Source organism: Plectropomus leopardus, chromosome 7 (genome assembly GCF_026936395.1).
Source record: "Plectropomus leopardus strain MGB_pleo_1.0 chromosome 7, ASM2693639v1, whole genome shotgun sequence".
In the NCBI taxonomy this organism is placed as follows: Eukaryota; Metazoa; Chordata; class Actinopteri; order Perciformes; family Serranidae; genus Plectropomus; species Plectropomus leopardus.
In genome coordinates, this window is record NC_142182.1 from 29,760,365 (window position 1) to 29,783,846 (window position 23,482).

Consider the following 23,482-nt stretch of genomic DNA (forward strand, 5'->3'; position numbering starts at 1 on the left):
CTGCTTGACCCACGGCACAGTTTCAGGCCTGTTGCAATTTTTAAGACATGGATACCATTTGTTATGGCTTTCAACTATGTTACAAAAAACATACAAAAAAATGACAGAAATTGTTTGACTTTTTCAGATACATAAATATAAAAAAAGTTATATTAGTTTATTAAATACAAATGTTCTTTTTAAAAATATTCATTTGCCATTAAAAACATTGTTGGCCCCAGTGCAACCGCACTGCCTGCACTGTCTTTATTTGCTCATGACCACAAAGTTTGAAGAACAACTTCCAAATTCACCAGCGCGTGAAATCTGCAATAATTCCGCTCAAAAGTCAACGAAACTCAACCACAGAAGTTAATACGGCTACAAACAATTTTCAGAGATGTTTTACATTGATAAGTGACAACGGTAAAACCTGGCTGATTAAACAATAACGTCCATTTTGTCTGTTGTTTCCATATTTCTGCTCCACTCTCCAACAGGACGGCGTCTCTGATGTATCCGTTTGTCTCTGTGCTCCTATAAGATCTCGCGGGATTTAAGATTAAAGGGGTGGTTAAGAAGAAAAAAAGGTGGTTCCCTTGCTGCACCGGGCTGACAGCAGCACAGCGGAGAGCCGCACAGGTAGCTAGCAGCAGCGCCGGAGGCTCCCGTTAGTCTACCTAGCGACACTTCCCTCTCTGCGTGATACGACGGGAGTGTGCGGAGCCTCGGCGAATCCAGCCCGCATCATCATACCCCGCTCAGGTCACCTTAGAGCTCGCCTACCGGCATTTTCCATCTCCCGTCTCCGAAGATGATACCTGGCAAACGAAGAGCTGCAGTCATGTCCCTCTCGGTGGCGATATTTGGAGCCCTGATGCTGCAGTCCGTCTCTTCCCAGAACGGTAGGAAACGAGCTCTCCTGGCAGAAAATACATGGCGGTTATCTCACAATATGACGAAATTGCGGGTATTGCGGTGGGGTTGTCGCCTGCATTTCTGCAGCGGGGGTATTTTTAATGAATAATTTTAAAGACGTGTCTTTTTAAGAGCGCTATCCATCACGAATGTCTCCCAAGCAGCCCAAGACTCTTTAGATAATCCCCTAACGTGACATTAACAGAAACATCCCAGTCGACTGAATTGCTTTTTTTTTATTGGCTTTGAAATGAATGGTTAATAAATCATTAAAGAGCTGTGTTTGTTGGGCTGAAGTGGGCCACACGGAGGCCTGTGCGATGTCCCTTAAAATGTCCTTTGAAGTGAGGAGCTGCATGCACGCGCCGTGCACTCAGCAAGGACAGGTTCTGCTCATTATCTTTGGGAACAGGAGAAGGTGCATAAGGGAAATGGTGTCACGCTGAACTTCAAAATCTGTCATGCTTTCCTCAAGAGATGAACACACGCACAGCCAGCATGCTGTCACGCTCGGGTCTGCTCAGGTATGTCAGGATATGGCTCAGGAATTCAGTATCCAGCAGCTCCTCTCTTGCAGGGTGAGATCATTCCCTGCATCAGTCCAGCTCCCTGTTACAGAGCATCACATGTATGTAATTAGATGTAGGACCTCAGAAGTGCTGGAAATAGCACCAGTCCATTTTGCTGCATGCTTCTATTTTTAGAGCAGAGATGCTGCACTGGGAACCATGGCTTTAATGTCCTCTTGCAACAGTGAATCTGTTAACTCTTCGTACTGCACTGCAGAATGGCATTGATTTTGTCAGCACGGTGCTACTTGTCCAATTGACCCTGCTGCTCATAAATCTCACCCCCCACCAAACAGTTTAGGGCAATGTAAACTAGCCTGGGCTCAGTATTTGGAGGTGGCAGTGTGCAGTGTGGCTTTTTATCCCTTCTGCAAGCATCATGTGAGAATGAGTGAGAATTTATTCATCCCTGGCCTTCCCTGGAGTTGATCATGTGTAGGAATGCATTACACATCTGCTCCTATACAGCACACCCACTCATTACATCTTCAATCAGCACGCCAGCAGATAAAACTCTGCTTAAATCTAATGGCTTCTTATCTGACTGACTGCTAGAAAGTGTAATTTTTTCCTCATCTTTGCGTGTTTTCAAAACGTCTGGATGGTTTGCACAATAATACACCAAATATTGTAAGTATAATATACCATTAGCTGATGTTAATGTGAGATATTAACGCACACAGCAGCCAACCACATCATAGAAGCCTTTTGTATCTACTAATGGCTGCTCACATTTGAAGCTATTCCCGCCGAGGTTCCCAAAGGATGTGTGTTTGATCTAAAGTGATCTTTTACCAACAAGGCTGTTTTAACAGTATAATTCAAACCACATTTTTTGGTTATTTCTCATGCAGTAGCCACAAAAACGGCTAAATACGAAGGTCACAGTTAATGAACTCGTCTGAATTGCAGAGGATTTTGTTGCTCCAGTAATGAATTTAGTGCAATCAGTAAGTATTTAGAAATGATCAGTCTTGGGTTCATATTATCGTAGCAGTGTTGAGATTTTCATTAGTACTCAGGCTAGGGTGCAGTTATCCTGACAAAACAACCTGCCAGAGCGATTATTCACCTTCGGATCAGGATCACTTCTATTTTCATTTTCAACGTTAAACTGATATGTTAACAAATCCCAGAATGAGAATACATATTGATTTCAGTCCCAGATTTAATCCTTATTAATACAGTTACTCAACCTGTATATTTGCTGGCAATTTGTGAATGATCAAATAGTGAAATTTTTAACATGTGTTGTCAGTGAGTGTGTGAAAATAAAGCGTACAGTACATTTTAAAACAACTTATTAACATAAAGCTCATCAAGTGACATGTATAATACACAACAGACATCAGCAAGCCTGAAATGTGAAGTTCCTATCTGTGTAGCCTGCAGAATAGGGCTACAGATATTGATTATTTGAATTATTGATTAATCTGATTACAGTTCTCTCAATTTGTTGATTAATTGTTTGGTCAACACGATGTCAGAAAAAAAGCTGAAACTAGGGAATCTGAGGCATTTGAAATACTTAAATGATTATCAAAACTTTTGCAAACCACTATTTTTTCAATTGATTAATTGATTAGTTGTTTTAGTTCTGATTTACATTTCTGTAAAATTTAACATCAAAGGGGCAAGGGCATCCTAACTAGGAAGTATTGTTGACTTTCCTTATTGGATTCAAAATATTAATTTTTTCTTTAATCATTTTAGAAACTCAGTTTGTAAGAGTAAAAACTGTAAATTCAAATGATGAAGCACATTAAAAATCGGATGACAGCAAAGTAATATTTTAATTTTTGTATTTTATTTATTTATTTAGCAGCACATAAAACTGCATAAGATCCAGATGATTTAAAAAGAGGTCAAAAAAACAGCAGCCTGTACACTGTACCTCCCCTCAAGTTAAGGAGAACTTTTTTCTTAGATGGAGAAAAAAAAAATCATGTTTAAGAAATCACTTTTATTTTCTGGAAACATCAGATCGCAGTAGTTTGATCTGATTGATATTTGTTTATACAATGTAAATAAAAAAGATTAAAATCAATAGATTGTAATGAGCGACAACCTGTACAACAAACTCAATGAATAGATTCTCAGAAACAGCAAAAATGAGATCTTAAATGAAATGAAATGGTCAGAGGAATACACTAAATGCACTAAATGTCAGTAATGTAAGTCACTCAAGTAATAATACATCAATACATTCACTTTAAAACCAGCATGTAAATATAATATGTGCTTTCTGTTGCTTTTTCTAATCTCCAGTCATCTCTGTCCGCTTCTGACAGAATATTAATTTGTCATCCAGTTAGCTACTCAGTATGTGCTGCTACAGTTTTGGTACATTACCTGGGACAGAGGCCAGATTCACTTTATATTACACCGGTTTAAAGAAATTCATCAGAAGATACAGAGAAAGTATCTGCAAGGAAAGACTCATGACTATTCCAGGCCATCTGTTGTCAGGTTGTACTGTCAGATTTACCATTTGAATAATGAGCCAGAAATTAGCATCAGTTTAAACTCAAGTTGGTCTCCAGTAATAAATGAAGAGCGTAGTGATGAGAGATTTAAATTTCTGGTGTAAGCATCATATTAACCATCTTCTCAGTTTAGTGGAGCCACATGGCTAAAGGCAGATTTTGGTTAATCCTCACTGACACATCAAAGTTTCTGATTGGAGAAAAGAGCTAAAAACCTTCTATGATGATGCAATGCAGTGATTGTCTCTAGCTTAGAATACATTTTCTGAAATTAACAAAGCATTATAAAGTCATTTTTAGAGCTGAAACAGTTTGCCAAATAATCACTGAGATTAGAAGAAAAACATTTGCCAACTATTTTGATAATCAATAATCATCAAAGTTAGTTATCAAGCTCTAATTCTCTGGTTTCAGCATCTCCAGTATGAATATTTATTGTTTTGGCATTTTTAGGTCATTGTAAAGTGAATATTTTTATTGTTGGTCAGACAAAATAAGACACTTGAAGATGTCACCTTGGACTCTGGGTAACTATGATTGGCATTTTTTCAAATTGTAATTTTCTGATTTTAAAACAACAAAAACAATAATAGATTATCGTCAAAAAGGTAAAGGTATTTATTAGGGGTGTATCAATACATCAGTCTGGATCAATATACAGATTTACTAATCAACAATTTAATATTATTGATGCAAATTGAAAACATCAATATTGTTATCTATAAGATATATCTTTATTTTAAAATTCCCATGGTGCTAGCTGCCTAGCACCAGGCAGACTGTGGCGAGAAGCCAAGAAAAAGAGAATATGGATATTTCCTGGTATCACCTCAGATTAGTGCAGGCCACTGAACTGAATCAAATAGAATCTGTATCATGACAGACTTTGTGATATCAAGAAATATCATGTCATTGTCCAAAGAATCGATCTATCATATTCTGTTGAAACTTGTAATTTACTAACTCTCGTGTTCATTCAACACAACTGATACACCAGGCAGTTTCAGTTTGTTTTTTTCTAAATATTAAACACGCTTTTCCACATATTCATCCAAAAAAAACCAACAAAATCCAGTGTACAACATGGAAAAAGAAACACAAAACTATGAAGATAGACAGATGCTTTACAGACATTTCAACTTTAACAGGAATTGGAAGCAAACTGTAAACAAAGATTTTTATAAATCAAAGTGTGAGCGTGTGCACAAATTTGGCAATACTAATGTAAACAATGAAAATAAATTAAAGGTATTAACAGCATTAGAGGGCAACATAAAACAACTGTCTCTTCTTAAGATCACACATTTAACAGATAAATTGATCATGAAAGGGATCAGTTGGTTTCACTTCAGCACATTCAAAGGTTTAGAATAAATGGACAACTGTAGAATAATCAGGATGATCTAAAAATAAAGAGCACAGTGCAGCTTTTTATAGTTCTTAGATCGACCACATGAGACACACAGAACAGTGTGCCAAAACTGAACTAACAATCAACTTGACATGAGTGATGTCATTTAGAAATGTACAGCACAGTGCGACTGCCTCAGCACTTTTTACTCATCTGGACTATCCGAGGTGGCAGGATCTGTCTCTCAGCAGTTCTGTGTTAAGAGCTGAAGTGTTGCTTTTTGTTTTCAGTCCCAGTCATTTACACTCACTTTATTAGCTAAAACTAATGCAGCCTAATGCAGCAGTCCTGCAATAAATCCTACCTTCATAATTTCAAGTTCTATATGAAAACCACAAATAAAATTAGCGGCACTTTCTGTTTGCAAAAATATGCAAAATAATAGCCAATACCTCACATGTGAAAACCATATCAAATGAGCAGTAACACTGAAGATAGCCTGTCTTTTGCATTGCTTGCTCGAGTGTCTGTGTGTCACTGTCGATAAGGACAAGAGACCAGTAGCATCACTGGGTATGCCTGCTGCACGCCCACTCTGTAAACAAGAGAATAGCAAAACAAACCCCTGATGCATGCTGTGCTCGCATCTGGGAGATACTGACTTTACTTTATGCTGGGTACCAGGTACCATTTAAAGTGAGCGCAGTGATCAAGCCAGGGTGTCTGCAGGTCTGTCTTAAATTCAATTTTATAAATATTAAGCCATATAAGTAATAGCTAGTCTTAAATTTGAATTTCTGGGGTCGTTATTACCGCAAACATTTTGTCTAATTTCATTTATCTGTCTTATTTTTGCCGAAATGCTTGAAAGCCCACATTTCTGATGTTGCAAATCTGTAAACCTACCACTAAACCTCACACCGTCTTTTTATTTTCACTTCGATGTTGGCAAAATGTAGACGGACCTAACAGAACTAGCCGCAACTAAAACCGCCTGTTGTTTCGCCTCTCGACCAAAAGGTAGCACTTAAACACACAGTAAAGACTTAAACAGATGGCCGAACAGCACGTTTGTGTTGCGCCTGTGTGAGAGGAAATAACTCTGTATCAGCAGAGGGCAGTAGTCTGTAATTGTTATTCAAAAAGGGACACTGGAAGACCGTTGTGACACTAGTTAGCACATTAATAACACAATCCAATAATGAAAGCACCAAGCATATTTACCATGCGCCAGTGAACAGCAACAAAAACCATCAAGATGATCAGATCGATGATCAGAGATGTCTCTGCTATAGAGCTCAATGGCTTAAAACAAAATTTTACCTTTTATAACAAGTTTGTTTCGTTCTCACTCCCTCTTGACCTTAGCTGTTTGTTTACTTTCCTCACTTTGGTTTCTCTTCTTGTGAGCTGAGCTGAACTGCCAATCACAGTGATTTCATTCACCGACGGGCTTTGCTGTCTCCAATGGCGATTAAACATGCTGAATCGGCTGAAAAAAGAAAACCGGGCCGACAGTGCGGGACACACCGCAGGGACTAGGACACTCACCATCAGCCTAACATTGACCGACAGCTTGGTGTGTCAGGGTTGTTAAAGTTGGTGAAAAATTATTTTTAAAAGATCTTAAAAAGCATAAAATAAAGGTATCTGTGACCTGTAGACACCCTGACATATAATAACTGAAATTTGAAATGATGATACTAACTAAACTGATAAGCTTTTTTATCCCTAGTTCGGTTTTTGTTTTGCAGATGTGTTGATTCTTCTACATGCTTCTTTCAGAGGCTGCAGTGATTGTGTTGAATTGTGGCAGGTGTCTCTCCTATTTTGTCCACTCCATTTATGTCAGTGAGGTTCGTCAAAACAACAGAGACTTCTGTCAGTATAATGCAATACAATCCAACATAAAAATCTTCATGGAGGTAGGATTTATTGCAGGACTGTTGTATTAGTTTTAGCTTGGTGTACCTAATAAACTGTCAGCTGAGTGTATGTGTCTGTTTGTGCCTGCAGTAAATGTGCTGGTGCTGATGAACCAGTTGTGGGCTTTGCAGCAGGGTTATGATGTCAGCTTGACAAAAAAACAAACATGTCTGTGCGTCTTGTGATGATCTGCCTGGTCCGGCTGGCCGTCTCTTCCTCTTCCCACTTTGTTGCCGTAGAGTGCTTCTATGGAAACGGAGGGGGTCTATCACCATGCGCCCACACACTCCCCAGAGACCTAGAGCTGCAGTTTCTATAAATCTCCTCTCAATCTCATGTGCTCTACACAGTGCCTATAGACCATGCTTATGACTCCAGCCCCCCTCCACCACCCCCGAACTCCTCCTCCTCCTCCAATCTGTGCAGCCGTAATCAATTGTTTCACTTTTATTGAATTAATCTCAGAGAGAGAGAGACATTTCAGTCCTGTAAAATTAACAGTGCACATTTTGCCTGGTGTCTGTGTCCCATTATTGAATGATTATATAAACAAGCACTAATGATGTTTTCATTATATACCGAAAAAGACAAGGTCAGTTGGAGGACTTTTGGATGTGAGTGCCATGTGAGCCTGGCACAAATCTATACGATGTCATTAATTGGACAAAATAAAGTGAGAGCAGCCTCGCAAAGACTTCCCAGGAGAATTGAATGAAAGCTTTCTAGGATAAGCAGCAGTAATGACTGAGGCAGAACTGAGGTCATCTCTTTCTCTTACCAAAAATGTTGGCCTGACCATTCCCAACAGATTGTTTCATGTTGATTTCACTGAGTTGTGTGTCACAAAGAAGTTATTCTGCAAAAAATGGCCAAAATTTTCATAATGTTGGCCATTTTTCCAATTTTATGATTTTCTTTTTTAACCCTTAGGGACTGTTTGGCACGTTTTGCATGCTTTTCATTCTTCATGTTTTTTTGATGATTTTGGCTGTGTTGGCAAACATTTTGGCAAGCTTTTGTATTTTGGTTTTATCTTCGAATTTGCAGTTCAGCTCCTACAATAAGTCTAAAATACACTCTGTAAACATAATCGTTACAGTCATACTGATAAGTGCAAAAACTGCCCCACAGAAACCTCATTTAAACTGGAATTTCTGATCCCACAGCCATCAAAGCATGAAAACATACATTATATTATTTCTGGGTGTCATTCTGGGCTTTTGCCTTCGAATTTGTAATTTTTACTATTTTCCACTTAATGTCATTTTTACCATTTTTGGCATAAGGAGAAGATTCATGCTATTTCCACTAAAAAAATTCTGAAATTTAACAAATATTTGATATTTATGATTAGGACTGATGTTGGTTAAAAATATGACTCCATGAAAGTAGAAAATAATATCAATGTATAATATTTTTTTAAGCTTGGATTTTAAAAGCACATTATTGTGTGCATCTCTGTGTGTTCTGATCTGCTCCAATTGGCAGCGATGAAAATATGCCCGAGCTGACGTCCTAGTTTTTTTTGTCTTTTTTCTAATTTTTCTCATCATGATGCAATGATGCCACAAAATACCATATGTCTCCATCCAAGCAGTGCTTGATCATCATTCAAAATTTTTAGATTCAGTTACAATGACCCTTAAATGATGAAAACAATATTCTGTTACAGACTTATTCAATGGCCTATTTTCAGTAGGTTTTTCCCACGTTAAAAAAATCCTGAATATATGTGTAGATATTGGTGGAAAAGGTGTATATAGTGAACGGAATATTGTTGAGTTTGGAACTGTTGGTCAGCCAAAAAAAAAGAAAATTGTGGACATGAGCCTGGACTTTCATTAATAATGAACGCAATCATTAACGGCAGCTTTTTATACATTTTCTTCTTTCTTTGTTTACTTAAATAACCTTTGTTTCATTTTACGATAATTTGTCTGTCAGTGTCTGTTTGATTACTTTATTTATGTTTTTTTTCTGTGTTTTTCTTTTTCTGGTTCCTTTTTAACTTACCTTGTTATTTTCTTGCCTTTCCATCCGCCACCTGTTTTCCTTCTTTTGGGGGAGGGGCTTATCTCTGGACATGCTGCCCCCTAAATCTCCACCGCCAGCTGGCTTTGTCAAATCACCTTTTTCTGAGACTAAACTCACTGGCGACACCTTTGAGCTGTACTGTGACGTGGTGGGAAACCCCACCCCAGAAATCCAGTGGTGGTACTCTGAGATCAACCGAGGCGACTCCTTCAGGCAGCTGTGGGATGGCGCCCGTAAGCGGCGAGTGTCCATCAATACAGCTTATGGCTCCAACGCCGTGAGCGTGTTGGGTGTCTCTCATCTCACATTGGATGATGCTGGGACCTACGAATGCAGAGCGAGCAATGACCCGCGACGTAACGACCTGCACCAAAATCCAGCCACCACCTGGATCCGTGCTCAGGCCACTATATCGGTGCTGCAGAGTGAGTGGTCACTGTAGAGGAAACACCCCCCTCCTCCTCTATTAGCAACCAAATGTAACACTTCCTGTGTGATTCAGCCTCCCTCAAACCTCTCCAGAGGACCTCTAGCTTCCTTCGTAGGTGCCATCCTCCCCTGCAGACTTAGTAAATGAAGAAAAATACCAAAAACTAGTCATTATACACTTTTACTAGCAAAGTTGAGTATTTTATATTGTGCTCATCCCTCGGTCCTTCAACCTGAGCCCCATTAAGCCTAATCTCCCTATCTTTATTTTCCTCTCTGGTTTGTTTTTCTTTCCCTGTAGCTCTCATCTTTTCATTTCCCTGAACTCTATGCCATAAGATTCAGTTTCCTTCTTTGTTTTGATTATTATTATTTAATCTGTTTTTTTTCCTTTTCCTTAAATGTTGATTTTTGCAGACTGACTTCACACGCAAACACCAATATTTTCCTTGACCTTGTTTCTGAATCTTTTGAATTATAACAGTTGTTTGTTGTTTTTTCAAGCAGCAGCAAACAATCAGCATGTAATTATTTTCTAAAAAGTATAATCCGTTTGGTACAGATGTTTCTTTCTGTACAAACAATCCTGAAATACACAGAACACAGATAGAAGCCACTTGTGGCTACTGAACTTCAGTGTTGAAGAAATGTTTCTGTCGCTATCAAATGTCTGGTCATTACGGTAATCTTGTTTACATTTTTGTTGATCACATAGCAAATGAACCTTGGGAACTGTAGTTGGCTTCTCTACTAACGTTTTTATGTACGGAGGCTTGTAGCTTAACTTTTATTTAAGCAGCAGATATTTCCCATTGCAGTTAGCCATCTCTTGTACTGATGATTCAGCCGAGGGAGTTTTGAGCCTTGGAAGTGCTCCCACTTCCCAGTCACCAAACAACACAGAAAATGACTTCTACTTAAGGAACCCTAAATGCCCAAAATAATTCCTCCCACTTCAGGACTCTGTTCCTGTGCTATGTTGTATAAGTGTGTATAAAGTGTGTTTGGCTGTGGTGTCCGCCTGAATCCTTTGTGCGTTGTTGTTTACATCCTCCAACAGTCCCTCACCCACGGGTAACAGCAAGCATCACTTCTGTCGTAGCTGATCCGTGTCTTTCTTACAGAACCGTCAATCGTCGCCTCCGAACACACCACACTTCCTGTGGAAGGCGACTCTTACACACTGCAGTGCAACCTGACCAGCGCCCACAGTGCACACCAGGAGAGCTACTGGATGAAGAACGGGGAGGAGATCCCTGAAACACGCAGCCCAAATAGGAACACTGAGTACAAGTAGGAGTCACAGCAAAACCTCATACAATTGCTTGTGTAAAGGCCCAGACACACCATACCGACATCAAAGAACTAGCAACGACGAAAGCCAACTGATGCGTCACCTCACGTCACCTGTGTCTCGGCCAAAAAGTTGTGCATGAACACACCACAAAGGCTACAACCGACGGCCAACCAGCGCATACGTTTGCACCTGCGTGAGAGGAAATAACTCTCCATACCAGTAGGTGGAAGTACTCTGTAATCGTCACTCAAAAAGCAAAAATGGAGGACCATCATTATGTTAGTTAGACAGTTAGCCCACACAGTTGTCGTTTGGACATGGTTTGGGTATGAAAGGTCAGACACAGAAGTAGGGAAATATACAAAGCTTGTTCCACGTGCGATGCATAATATGACTATCACGACCATCTCGTATTAATTGTTTTGTTTTTTTAGCCACTGGCATGAGACTCGCTTTGGTGTTTTGTTTTTCCCTCTCTTACGGTTTTCTGCCTCTCACGGACACACAAAAAAAGCAGCAACAAAAACATCAACACTTCAGCCCGAAATGAGCCGTGTCAATGTACAATAGGTTATTAAACTTTATAATAACTTTATTTTATGGCAGTAGCTACTTTATTTGTAACTCTAACTACAGTTCATTTAATAATTTTGTATTTTAGTAGTTTACAGTAGTTTAAAGGAGATTTTCAAAATATCAAGATATATATTGTGTATCCCGATAAAGTCTAAAAATATCGGGATATTATTTTAAAACCATATTGCCCAGCCCTACTGCAAATCATTCATCAATAGACTATGATGAGCTCTGCAGTCTGCGACACCCAAGACATCGATTTAACATGCTGAACTGACTGAAAAAAGGGCAACGAGGGCCAATGGTGAAAGACACACTGCAGTGACTTAAACGCTCACCAACAGCCTAATATTAACCAACAGCCGACTGTCGGCTTGGTGTGTCATGGCCTTAAAACTCAAGAGTTTAGCAGTGAGTTCACGTGAGGTGTGTTTCTGCTCTTCAGGCTGACCAAACCAAGAGGAGATGATGCCGGAGTCTACATGTGTGTCTACACCTTCAAGACGACTCCTCCAGCAAATGCCACCATCGAAGTTAAATGTAGGTGTTGATTTGTGAGCTGCGGGCGTTTTTTTTTGTCAGTTTCAAGGCCACATCAGAGATGTCACCAATAAAAATGGCCTGAATGGCCTTGAGCATTAGCAGCTCTGTCATGTGAGGACCTGTGATTTCAAACGGCTCTGCAGGCTGCTCATGGGGCAGCCGGCGCCCTTGACACCTCCATCTAACCAATGCCCGGCTCAGTGGCAGCAGATGGTGTCTTGTTTGTCTGATGGCAAGGGATTATGTCTCAACGGTAAAATCTGGTCGGCCTTTCCTGCCGTCACACTACAGAGGAAAATTGGATTTGGTTTGCTTTTATTTTACGGGACATTTCTTGTCATGCTTTTACAGCCAGGCAGATTTATAATCTACAGAATACACAGAATAATACAGGCAGCTTGATGTTACATGTTCCTGATAGATACGATGAAATGCTATGAGTTAAATATTTGATGTTGAAGTTTTACTCAGAAGATTGTCAGACCTCCCTGTCTTTTACTCCCTGCTCATGACTAGAAGACTTCGATAGAATTACCTTTTAATTGTGGATTAGTTGAATACCACTGTGTCTGTGTTTTTAGTCTTTACTTGTGAGTTTTCCTCTTTTATATTTCCCTACTTGTTGCAGCCTTGTTTGCTGCATTATTTCCCCCTGCAGCTGTTTTGAAGCCAGTTATATTTAGCATATACTGACTCTAGAATGTGCTTTGTGCATTGTGCTTGATAAGTGCTCTATGAATAAATAATTACTTTTATTATTTTTTATGATTTGAACAAAGTGAAGCAGCTCTCTTTTGCACAAGTAGTGTTTACTTAACTAATATTTAAAAGATAGATGCATTAAAAAAGCACATTGCTACGACTTGAGAATAAGTAGATGAGAAGCCTAAATTGACAAGCATTTTAACATCTTATTTTTGTAGATTTCTTGAATGGTAAAATTGTTCTTTATTATTTTATATTTTATTTTAGCTGCTCCTGAGATCATAGGCCACAAGCGCAGTGAGAATAAGAACGAGGGCCAGCGTGCCATTCTTTACTGTAAGTCTACGGGCTATCCTCACCCCATCTGGACCTGGCGCAAGTACGACAACGGCATGCATCGGGTATGTGATATTAATGTACACCATCTGGCTACTTTATTAAGTACACATGTACAATTTAATGCAGTCAGTACAAATTGTACATTTAAAAAAAGATAATAATGTTTGTTTTTTGTTAAAGCCTTCAGAGAGGTATCCATTCAACTGTGTGTTTATTATTGAGGTTATAGTTGGTGGTGTTGTTGTGCTGGACTGCATTGTAGTGAAATGTGTTTTTAGTATTCTTCCTGTATGTAAATGGGATGGGCAAAAATTTTGAAACACCTCTCAGAACTTCTCCAAACTACAACCTCAATAATACTTAAATGAACACTTTGCTTACAGTATTGGTGTTTAGCCAGTCATTTAATAAATGAGTGAACATGCTTCTAACTACCTCAGCATTCTTTAATGCTTATTTAGTGTTTGTTCGCAAAACCATACTTATACTGAGTTACTGTGAATATTCAAGCTCGAAATGCAATTTATTATTAACCACATTTATGGCCACATGATTACATCAAAAAAGATAAGATGAGAAAATAAGATAAGCCTAAATTGTCTCTCTTAGGAGAAAAAAATAGGATTTTCCACAGTTTTTCCATAAATAAACAATTAGCCATACAAATGTACAATGAAACTACAGTTAGCATTCAGTAACGCACAGATCCATGTATACCATAACATACACACCGAGATTACGATATGATGCTACTCACCATTTGTAAAACAGCTTTCAAACAATGAAGAAGATAAAGACAAAGTGCTTTTTACAGGAAAAAGAAGATAAAAATTAGGATCAGAATGAGATTTATCAACAAAGTTGGTTTTCACTCACAACAAATTTGCTTTATCTGTGGTGGATACAATAAACATATGATAAACATATAAGCAGAAACAAAAATAAAGAGAAAGTACTGCAGCAGTTAAGAACATAACTGGACAAGAAACATTACAATTAGGATATGAAAAAGATACTTAGAAAGTATAAAAACATGACAGCAAAACAAATCTGCACAATGCAGCTGTTTCAGAGTGAGAAAGCCGTACAGTTTTGCGCAGGATGTGCAAAAATATTCATCAGGGGTTGGTAAAAGTTTGCAGGATAGCAAATATGTGCAATGTGCAGAGATAATAGTCTAAGATGTGTGTTAATGTAAAAAAAGCAGCTCTGTTCAACAGAACCACCGTCAACCCTCAACACTTTTTCCTTCCACCCCTGACAGGAAATCGACAACTCAAGCGGTCGCTTCTTCATCAACAGCAGAGACAACTACACCGAGCTCCACATCGCCAACCTGGACATTAATTTAGATCCAGGCGAGTACCACTGCAATGCCACCAACATGCTCGGCACCCGCGATGAGAAGATCGTGCTGAGGGTCCGCAGCCACTTGGCTCCCTTATGGCCTCTGCTGGGGGTTTTGGCTGAGATCATCATCCTGGTCATCATCATCGTCGTTTATGAGAAGCGCAAGAAGCCCGAGGATTTACAAGACGGTGAGTCACCATCGGTGGCGCTCAGAGCTGTTTTATTATTCCACTGTTTTTAATATATTTGAGGAGAAACTGGTTATACTGTTCATTTCAAACCCTGTCAGTGTGGTGTGCGACGAGGCGACCGCAATAGGACGCACGCTTTGTTTTTTTTCAGCTTAAGTTATTCCTCCGCCAGAGACACCAACAGAGTCACCTGACACTGAGCTCTGCCTGATTCCAGTAATTCAGTCTGGCGAGGTTGACCCAACAGGCAGACACTGTTGCAGGAGGTCGCACCTTGTCAGGACAATTTTATGCATTTAATATTCATGAGAAATATGATACTGCAGTGTTGCGGAGGTGGACAGTTTCAATTATTAACAGATTCCCAAGGACCTTGTGCTGTCCCCAAGCTGCTGCAAGCTTAACCACCAGACACATAATTTAGCTACACAACCTGCATGTGCCACTAATACTACCGAGTACTTTATTTTCAAGAGTCTAGCTATATCATAAATTATGCATTAATGGTATTTGGGCGACCTTTTCCTCTCTAACAGAATTTTGATGTTGTCACATGCTGATCAGACGCAACGTGAAGTGAATGACTGACAGCTTGGAGCTGCGACAGTCTGTCAGTCAGTAACACAGGAATATACTGTCATTACGGTTCATTATGTTTAAATCACCTCGAGAATCCTCACAGGACGTAGATTGCGTGAATAAAAACAGCAAATTCTTGCATGAAATGTTAATACTTCCTATTTTACTGAGATTAGCTTTGGCTGTAGAATATTTTAACAGACTGTTGTAATATCTCCCATCCTCCCCTTTTCCCCAAATTGCATAACCTTAACCATGTTCGTGGTAAGTGTGAGACTTAGCATGCTTCATGAATTTTAATAAGCACTCATTTTCTTCCAGTTCACAGCACAAGAATACACATTTCTGCCTCTCCTTAACATTAGTGTCGAGTGCAAAAATCTTACATCTTACAAACAAACAGTAACTTCACTTTTTGGCATCAAATTGCAGCAATGAGAAGGCATGCAAGTCACTGCACAGAATTTAAAATATTTTGTGTTTATTAATCATTTCCCCTGTTGCTGTGTCCCATTGCTTCAGTGACTTTATTACCCTCAGTAGAGCGCTGATATTTTATTCTCACTAATCTCTTTGAACAGCTGTTCTTTGAGAGCGATGCCTGTCTGTGCATGACAACAGTATATTTTTATATTTTAAAATTTTGCTTGTATGTAATTGTTTTAATGTGGTGTTTTGCTGTGTGTTTTGTGAGAGACCTAATGACGTGGTTTTTCCTGCAGCATGACAGCCTGTCGTTTACTATTTTGTTGCTTCATCTAGGCTGCATTTCCATCCCATAACACAGTGTGCACGTGCAGTATAAAACATAAAAACTGTGTCAGTCACAGCTATTGTCCTCAATACTTCATGCTTTCTGTAAAAAGAAAAAAAAACGCCACTTCATCAACGTTTGCAACTTCCTTGCGATGATTTTATTTCTTGGTCTTCATTTCTCCATATTTTCCCTTGTTGCCTCAGATGATGACCCAGCAGGTCCCGTGTAAGTACAAAATTTTTTACCTTAAATAACTTTCCTCTGTAAAGCTTAATCATGTGTGCTTTGTTGTAGCTTATTATGGTGTATCCCCTCCTGACTGTCTTTAGAGCTCAGTGAACAGTACACCCCAGAACTGGGTCACATATGACCGGGAGCATCATGCGGACATGTTTTTGCTGCAGTCAGATAAATCACAGGAAAATATTATCAGTCAAGTACGGACATTTTTATGCCTTCAGTGTAAGAAAATACTGATACACTCGAGTATTGCAATATTATATTTTGTGATACTTGATCAGTTCTCAAAATCACTATCTTTTAATTTTAATTATAAATTTAGATGCACAGATTCAGGGCAGCGGTTCATTTTTGTGTAGTTTAAACCTCTTGAGAACAGTGTTTTAATCTATCTTCAGCCATTTGCTTCTTCCACTGCAACATAACAGCAAAGTGCCAGCGTGTTACAGGGACTGTGACAAATACAAATGTAGCTTCCACTGTTGTGATTGCACAAAAACTAAGCTTTTTTACTCAAATTAAATGCATATAGTGTTAAAGTGTTTCTTAAAATTAGATTTTCATAAAATGACAATATATTGTCTTGCTTACAGTATTGCAATGTATTGTAATGTAACACGTATCAAATCGACAGATTCTTGCCAACACAAAGCCTTAGTCAACGAAAAGTTACCATCTAAATTGTCGTGTTTATGGAAGCCCTGCCCATGATGCTCTAAGACTAAACATTCATAAGCAGTATGCAAACATTTAAAAATACAAGCACACTATAATGCAGCTGAAAGCAGGAGTAAGTATTGTTAAAAGGATCTGTATGTGACATTATGAGCATTAATATAGCAGCAAGCAGCTGTTAGCTGTGTAAAGATATAATGGAGTAATGGCGTCCCGAGTAGAGAATGAAGTTAAGCTACTTCTGTTTATGTTGTAAACTGAGCTTCTCTGTTTTTTGTTTTGCTGCTGGTCTGCATGTTAGTGCATTTTAGTCCTTGACGCTGCTTTGTACTGCTCTCATACAGCAGTTACTGCTGATATCGATGATATGTTGCAGAAATGAAGCTCCCTGGTTCACTCAGTTGGCTCTGTCCATGCTGCTAGCTGCCAGCTCAATATTATTACAACTAAATTATAGTGTGTTGCAGTATAAACCATTTATTAAATGATTGTACATTGCTTTGATATCTTAATGTGTAAAAATGTATAACTGAACTCAGGTACTCCTTCACAGTGAATGGTAGAATTTGTGTTCATGTTTAATTGTTTGTGTAGCTGTTTAGTGTACACTAGAGCTACAACTAAGTACTGTTTTGGTATCGATTAAAGAAGCATTACACCAATCATTTTCTCCACATATCAGAAATTATGCTAAATTTTGACCACTGGTTGGCAGTGTTGACCAGAGAAATTTCCTTTACAGGGGTGACCTCTTGGGGCCACTGAAAATCTTGCAATGGACCTTTTTTACAGCAGATATTTTGACAAGTCATATTGGGAAAAGTGTTTTTTTTTTGTTTGTTTTTTTTATGAGTCGACATTTCTGCTGTGAAAAAACTCTATTGTAACTGGGCAGCAGTGGTCCCCCTGACCACGAATTGGTGGCGCCACTGCTACTTGGCAAAGTTTAAAAAGATGACTTAAAATTGTTAAGCTATTCTAATTGCTGACCAAAAGTATCTCATTTGTAGTAACATGAAATAGAGAAATGTAGTTGTTTGTGTTTTCATTTGATAAATGGCTACAATAATTTAACAGTTATTTTAATTGTAGTCAAATAATTTTACTGTCTTTAGTGTACACACATTTAACTTGGGGTATGCCCTTAATGTGTTGTTTTCTTCCTGCTTAAGGAAAACTAATTCAACCAACAACCACAAAGACAAGAATCTGCGCCAGAGGAATACAAACTGAGCAGTCTGTCTGCTAAGTAAGTATTCAATTATTAAGAAGAAAGCCTGATGATGAATATGTATGACAAGCCTGTGGCTACAAATTACAAGATGATCCACCATATGATCTTATCACTGAACGCTGTTGTCAACCAAAATAAGACTGCTGTCAGATGGGACTAATGAGTCGATTGTTCTCTTTCTTTGCAGGTTTCATTACACATGTATTGACCATATGAAGGTAAACAAGAAGGGAATCCATACCAGTTGTTAATAGGATGTATCTTCCATTATGAGTATGGTTATGGAGGAGTTCAATGAGGCATGCCTTATGATTTTATTGTGTGAGGGTGCGAATATGGAATTGTTAACATTATAACCATTGTTGCTGCATGCGGTTGTTGATAATTTTTTTTTCCCTCTTATCCACTAATTTAACATTTTTACTACTTCTTAAATAATGCATGCAAGATGTTGACCTTCTGTTTGATACAGAAATGGCTTTTTCTTTTTGCTCTTTTCTCTGAGAGTGGCTTCATTTAGATGATCTGTGCCGTGCGTTCTAGAGGAAAAACAAAACTCGGCAATGTAAAAGAAAACGCCACCGTGATCTGGTATGACAGCTGTGTACAGTTTTATCATTCCACTGCATACCATTTTATCTGAAAATATTTATTACATTTTAAGGGCTTTGCAACGTCCCTCTAAATTTGTTTAAGATTTAATTTACTGTATGTACTGTATGTATTAAATCACTATAACTATGTATCAGATCACCATTAATATAAAGACTATTCATATGATATGATGCACTTAAATGTTGAGGATAATGACAATGTGTATAAACCTACTTTAGGAAAACTGTACTAATCATTCTAACATATTGTTTTATAATTGTGTGTATTGTACAGCATGGCTATTATCCTATGCAATTATTATCCATATCAATATATTGAAAATCACTGCAGCTTTTGATTTCTCTGTGACAAAGCTTTAAACTAGTAGGATCACCGTAGAGCGTCGACGGCATACTACACGGCTGCATGAATTCTCCAGCTGACGTGGGAGGCGGTGAAAGAAGCCCACGTCAGGACTGACACGTGTGAAGCAACTCCAAGATCCCCCCGACTCATTTTTAAGAATAAATATCTCAAAAAAGAAAAGTCTGTTGAGTTGGTTTCTTTGTGAAACTCAGGAGATATTGAGTTGCACCTTTAATGATGCACAGAGGCCTCCCCATGAAGATGTAGGAAAAGTAGAGCACGTTGAAAACAGCACCATCTAGTGACGTTAAAGCGACTCACAGCAGACATGTTGAACATGATGATGAACTTCACATCAAAAGAACAAGGACCAGCAAACCTTGATGTATAGAAATACTTTTTCATTGCACAAAAATCCCAGAAATTTACTACAAAACACACCAGTTCAAACTTAAGTCTTCTTTGAACAATACATATTTGTTATGTTGGTTCATTCTAGGTTTTTGGAGTTCTTTTAATATCTGGTCATGAATAACAAACAAACTTTGAATCAGTCTGTGGGGTCATTTACAATTTAGCAATGAGCATTGGTCAAACAACAAAATATTCTAAAACCAGACCCCTAATTACAAGAGTATAGCACCATATTTAATCATACAAGATCATTAACTCTTTCAATTGATTCTTTTCAGTGTTTTTATCTATAAGATCCAGTTTGGATGTGAAATGAAGGGAAATGTGAGATTGTAAAGATAAAGCTATCTTTCTGGTTAGGATTATTGAGGTGGAGATGAAAAATTGTTCTACATTACTATTGACAAAGGCTACTATCGAGGACACTGAGGTCATGCCTTTGGCGTCTGGGGGTTTCTGGCACTTCACCTACTTTAAGGATGTATATAGAGGTTTTATGTACTATTGTACCTTGTCAAGGAACATGGGGTTTTAAAACATCCTTGGTTTGGTGTTTATCATCTACCATTGGAAAAAAAAAGTATTGAGTATTTATGATTGATCCAGATGTTTTTTCTGAGCCCACATTCTAAAATTGGACTGTTTTATGCCAAAATCCAAACGTTAAATTGAACTGAGTCACCCTTGTGCATGAGAAAATGAATAGAATATGATGGGATGCAGCTCCCATGACTTTTGAAAAGCAGTCTGAATGCACCTAAAGCAGCTGTTCTGCCTCCTGAGAAGCATTACCTGTGCTACTGCATGGGTCTTCAACAGGGGATCTGTGACCCATAGGAGGTCATCAGAGTTACTGAAAAGGGGCCCCCAAATTATTGTTGAATAATTTCTCTCATAGGGCCTGTGTCCCCCTGGTGTTTTTTTTCTCAGCCTAAAAATGTTGGCAGGACGCTTGGGGACACCCTCATTCCAGCTTCATTAAACAGCTCTCGTAGCACTTTTTTAAATGATGTGTTTGGGTTTTGTTTCTATAACGATATCTCAACATTAACATTAGCTAGGGAGCTCAGGTGATGCCACATTGACAAGAGGTTGACTACACAGTGAACAACAAGCTCACAACACCGCAGTGATTGAAGCACAACACACACTATCAACATTCAGTGTCCGCCAGCCGATCTGCTCCCACAGAAGGACTTTTCTGTCTTACAGAAAGAGTACTCTTGTGTCAGTAGCTTAGCTAAAAAGCGCCATTGACATCTCCAACACCTCTCTGAAAAGTTCAGAGTTTTTGAACTTGAAGCTTGTGGCATGGCTGCACAAAACAGGCCAAGTGCTTTTTCTCGAGGTCAGCGCATGCAGAAGCAGACGCAATTGAAAAATATGCAAGAGCTGAGAAAAAAAACACTAGCCTATGGGGACACAGGCCCCAAGTGTTTATTTGCTTTTCCTTTTACTCCTAAAAGTGAAATATGTCTGAAAGACATTTACTTGTATGTGAATCCAACATAATATTAAGCAAAGATAAATGACCTATTAAATTAAAAAATGTAATTAAAAAATCGATGTAAAGGCCACAATGTTGATGACAGGCCAATTATTACCCATGGACCCTTGTCAACTGAAACCATTAATATGAATTGGTCGTTTATTACTTTAATAGTGTAGTATTATATGTGCCATATAAAAGTGTATTTATATATGTCACTTTGGGATGCCTACATGGTAATTTAGGTCCAGTTTAATATGCAGCTTAATTTTATTTATGTAGTGGGGCTCTGCTCCATCTCTTTCAGCTGAGGGGTCCTTCGTCTGAAACATGCTGAAGATGCCTGTGTTACTGCAGTTCAGGCTTTTGTCACAGCATTATTATGTGAAAAATTATGTCCCTGGTATTGTAGAGAAGGCTTGAAAGCATCTGGACAATTGTGTATCAAAAAAGGAGCAAAATAAGTATTTTGAATGAGTGATTTAATCATTAACATGCATGGCATGATGGCAACTGATTCAATTTCAAGCAAGAATATGTGCAGTTTTGCCATTTTATGTTTTTTTAAAGACAGAAACACTGCATATACACTCAGTTTATTAGGTACACTGAGCTAAAACTAATGAATTCTAAAACAGTCCTGCTATAAATCAGACCTTTATGAAGGTATTGATTCAGCTGCATGTTCAGTTGTGATGCTGTTGAATTGTATTATCTCAAACAGCAGTGGGCAGCACATTCAACAAATTATGTGGAAAAATGCAGCAGCTTAGCAAAGTGGGGCGCTATTTTATAGTGGTTGCTGTGTGGTAGCACCAGTGGTCAGGTCTCATTTAAGCAACATTTCTGTATCTGTTACCGTCTGAAGAGTGATGGCATATTGTAATGTGTTTTCATAAATTTTAAACTGGTCTTTTAATTATCTGGACTTGGTTCCCATGATGTAATGCCATGTCCTGGATTAATATGTCACTGGGATTCAAACTGTAATAAGACCAGTCCATTTCTAGAACAGAGAGACATCTGTGACTTTGTGAACCCTGGAAAAAAAAAATAGGAACACAACTTTCGAGAAAAGTGATTTGTAGTCGTGTCTGTCTGGGTTAATCTCTCACTCTGAGATGTTAGGTGAAGTTTAAATAAATCAGATGGACTACTTCTTAAACAGGTCAGTAGGTTGTATTTAAAAACAAATGTAAGGGTAGATTTAAACGTTGAGAGATTTATCATTTTATTTTTAATCAATTCATTGGTTTTTGAACCTCTACTTTTGCCTCCTCTGTAATCAGACTGACTCCAATTTAAAGATCCTCTCCAGACATAAAAATAGTTAACACTGAATAATATTTTCTGTCTGATATGGGTTTTTCAACATCGCTGGAGTGTGTGTTTCCCTTTTGATATTAAGTGAAGTGACAGTTTTTTATGTACACTCAGCGAAAACTGGTTTTAGGAAGGTTTTTCTTGCAATGTAATAGGTTAAAGATTACTAGTTACCCTGTTAAAAATGTAATGTAACAATTTTAATTAATCAACGTAATGTACCTTTTTGATTACTTTTCTAATGGGATTGATTGTGGTTATATTTAATCGCTGTATATGTTTATCAGGGTTTTGACATGGAGCATTTTAATGTTGACGAAAACATTGATATATGAATGAGCTTTACATTGTATGGTAATGTTAGAGATATTTTCTGATTTCTGTAGTTCTTGACAACATGACCACTCGCTTTGGCATGGTCGGCAGGTGTCAGGGACAGCAAACTCAGGTTGCATTGATTTGATTGGCTGTGAGAGGCTGTACAAATTTAAATAAGAGAACCAATCAAAAACTATGTTCTAAATTTGAGCGTCACTGACAATTAAATGGAGCCTGTCTTACTGTAGAGACAGCTTCTTGTAATACTCTTGCTTGATGATGCACTTAAATTTGTCCAAATGTCTTTGCTCCCTACTCAGGGAAAAGATGAAAAGCAACAGAATGGATGTTTTATTCTACATATAAGCCTTTTTTTTGTTTTTCTTGTTTGTTTGTTTTTACGGATAAAGAATATTCAGATGTAACCCCTTTGTAATCACCAACATTTTGATCAGTAACTGTAATGGATTACATTTACTTTGTGATTTCATAATGTAACTCCATTACCTGTAACTATTTAACACTTGCTAAAGCTAATATTTGGTCTACTGAAAAGGGGTCTTCGTATAGTGCAATGCTCTTCAACAGCACCACAAGCTGCAGCCTCCAAAATGACCTTAAAGTTGCATCAACACCTCTACACAGCACAGAACATGGCAATTATCTTTGGCTGTGTTGGTTTTTGTGCACCTAATAAACTGTAAACTGAGTGTAAATCATCTTTGTGGTATGAGATGATATCTCACACTTGCCAATAGTCATGCATGCAAGCATAATGAAAAGTGATGACTGAAGTACTG

The 23,482-nt window shown here is 38.3% G+C and overlaps 1 protein-coding gene across 2 annotated transcripts; it reads left to right on the plus strand.

Moving 5' to 3' along the window:
• The first annotated feature begins 495 nt into the window (after positions 1–495).
• nptna (neuroplastin a) lies at positions 496–19,318 on the plus strand. Of its 2 annotated transcripts, XM_042496719.2 has the most exons (9): positions 496–884; positions 9,341–9,688; positions 10,817–10,985; positions 12,011–12,105; positions 13,081–13,214; positions 14,417–14,690; positions 16,233–16,254; positions 18,117–18,193; positions 18,366–19,318. In XM_042496719.2, the coding sequence occupies exons 1-8, from the start codon at positions 794–796 to the stop codon at positions 18,175–18,177; spliced, it is 1,194 nt and encodes a 397-aa protein (XP_042352653.1). In that variant the 5' UTR covers positions 496–793; the 3' UTR covers positions 18,178–18,193; positions 18,366–19,318. The 2 variants fall into 2 exon arrangements, with proteins under 2 accessions (XP_042352653.1, XP_042352654.1); XM_042496720.2 differs by lacking the exon at positions 9,341–9,688 and having other exon boundaries at positions 525–884.
• The last annotated feature ends 4,164 nt before the right edge of the window (positions 19,319–23,482 follow it).

Bases quoted from the DNA above. Each gene is read 5' to 3' on its own strand.
- nptna (XM_042496719.2), top strand. From the start codon at position 794: ATGATACCTGGCAAACGAAGAGCTGCAGTCATGTCCCTCTCGGTGGCG. The intron at 13,215-14,416 runs GTATGTGATATT...CACCCCTGACAG, and splicing joins ACGACAACGGCATGCATCGG to GAAATCGACAACTCAAGCGG. The intron at 14,691-16,232 runs GTGAGTCACCAT...TTGTTGCCTCAG, and splicing joins GCCCGAGGATTTACAAGACG to ATGATGACCCAGCAGGTCCC.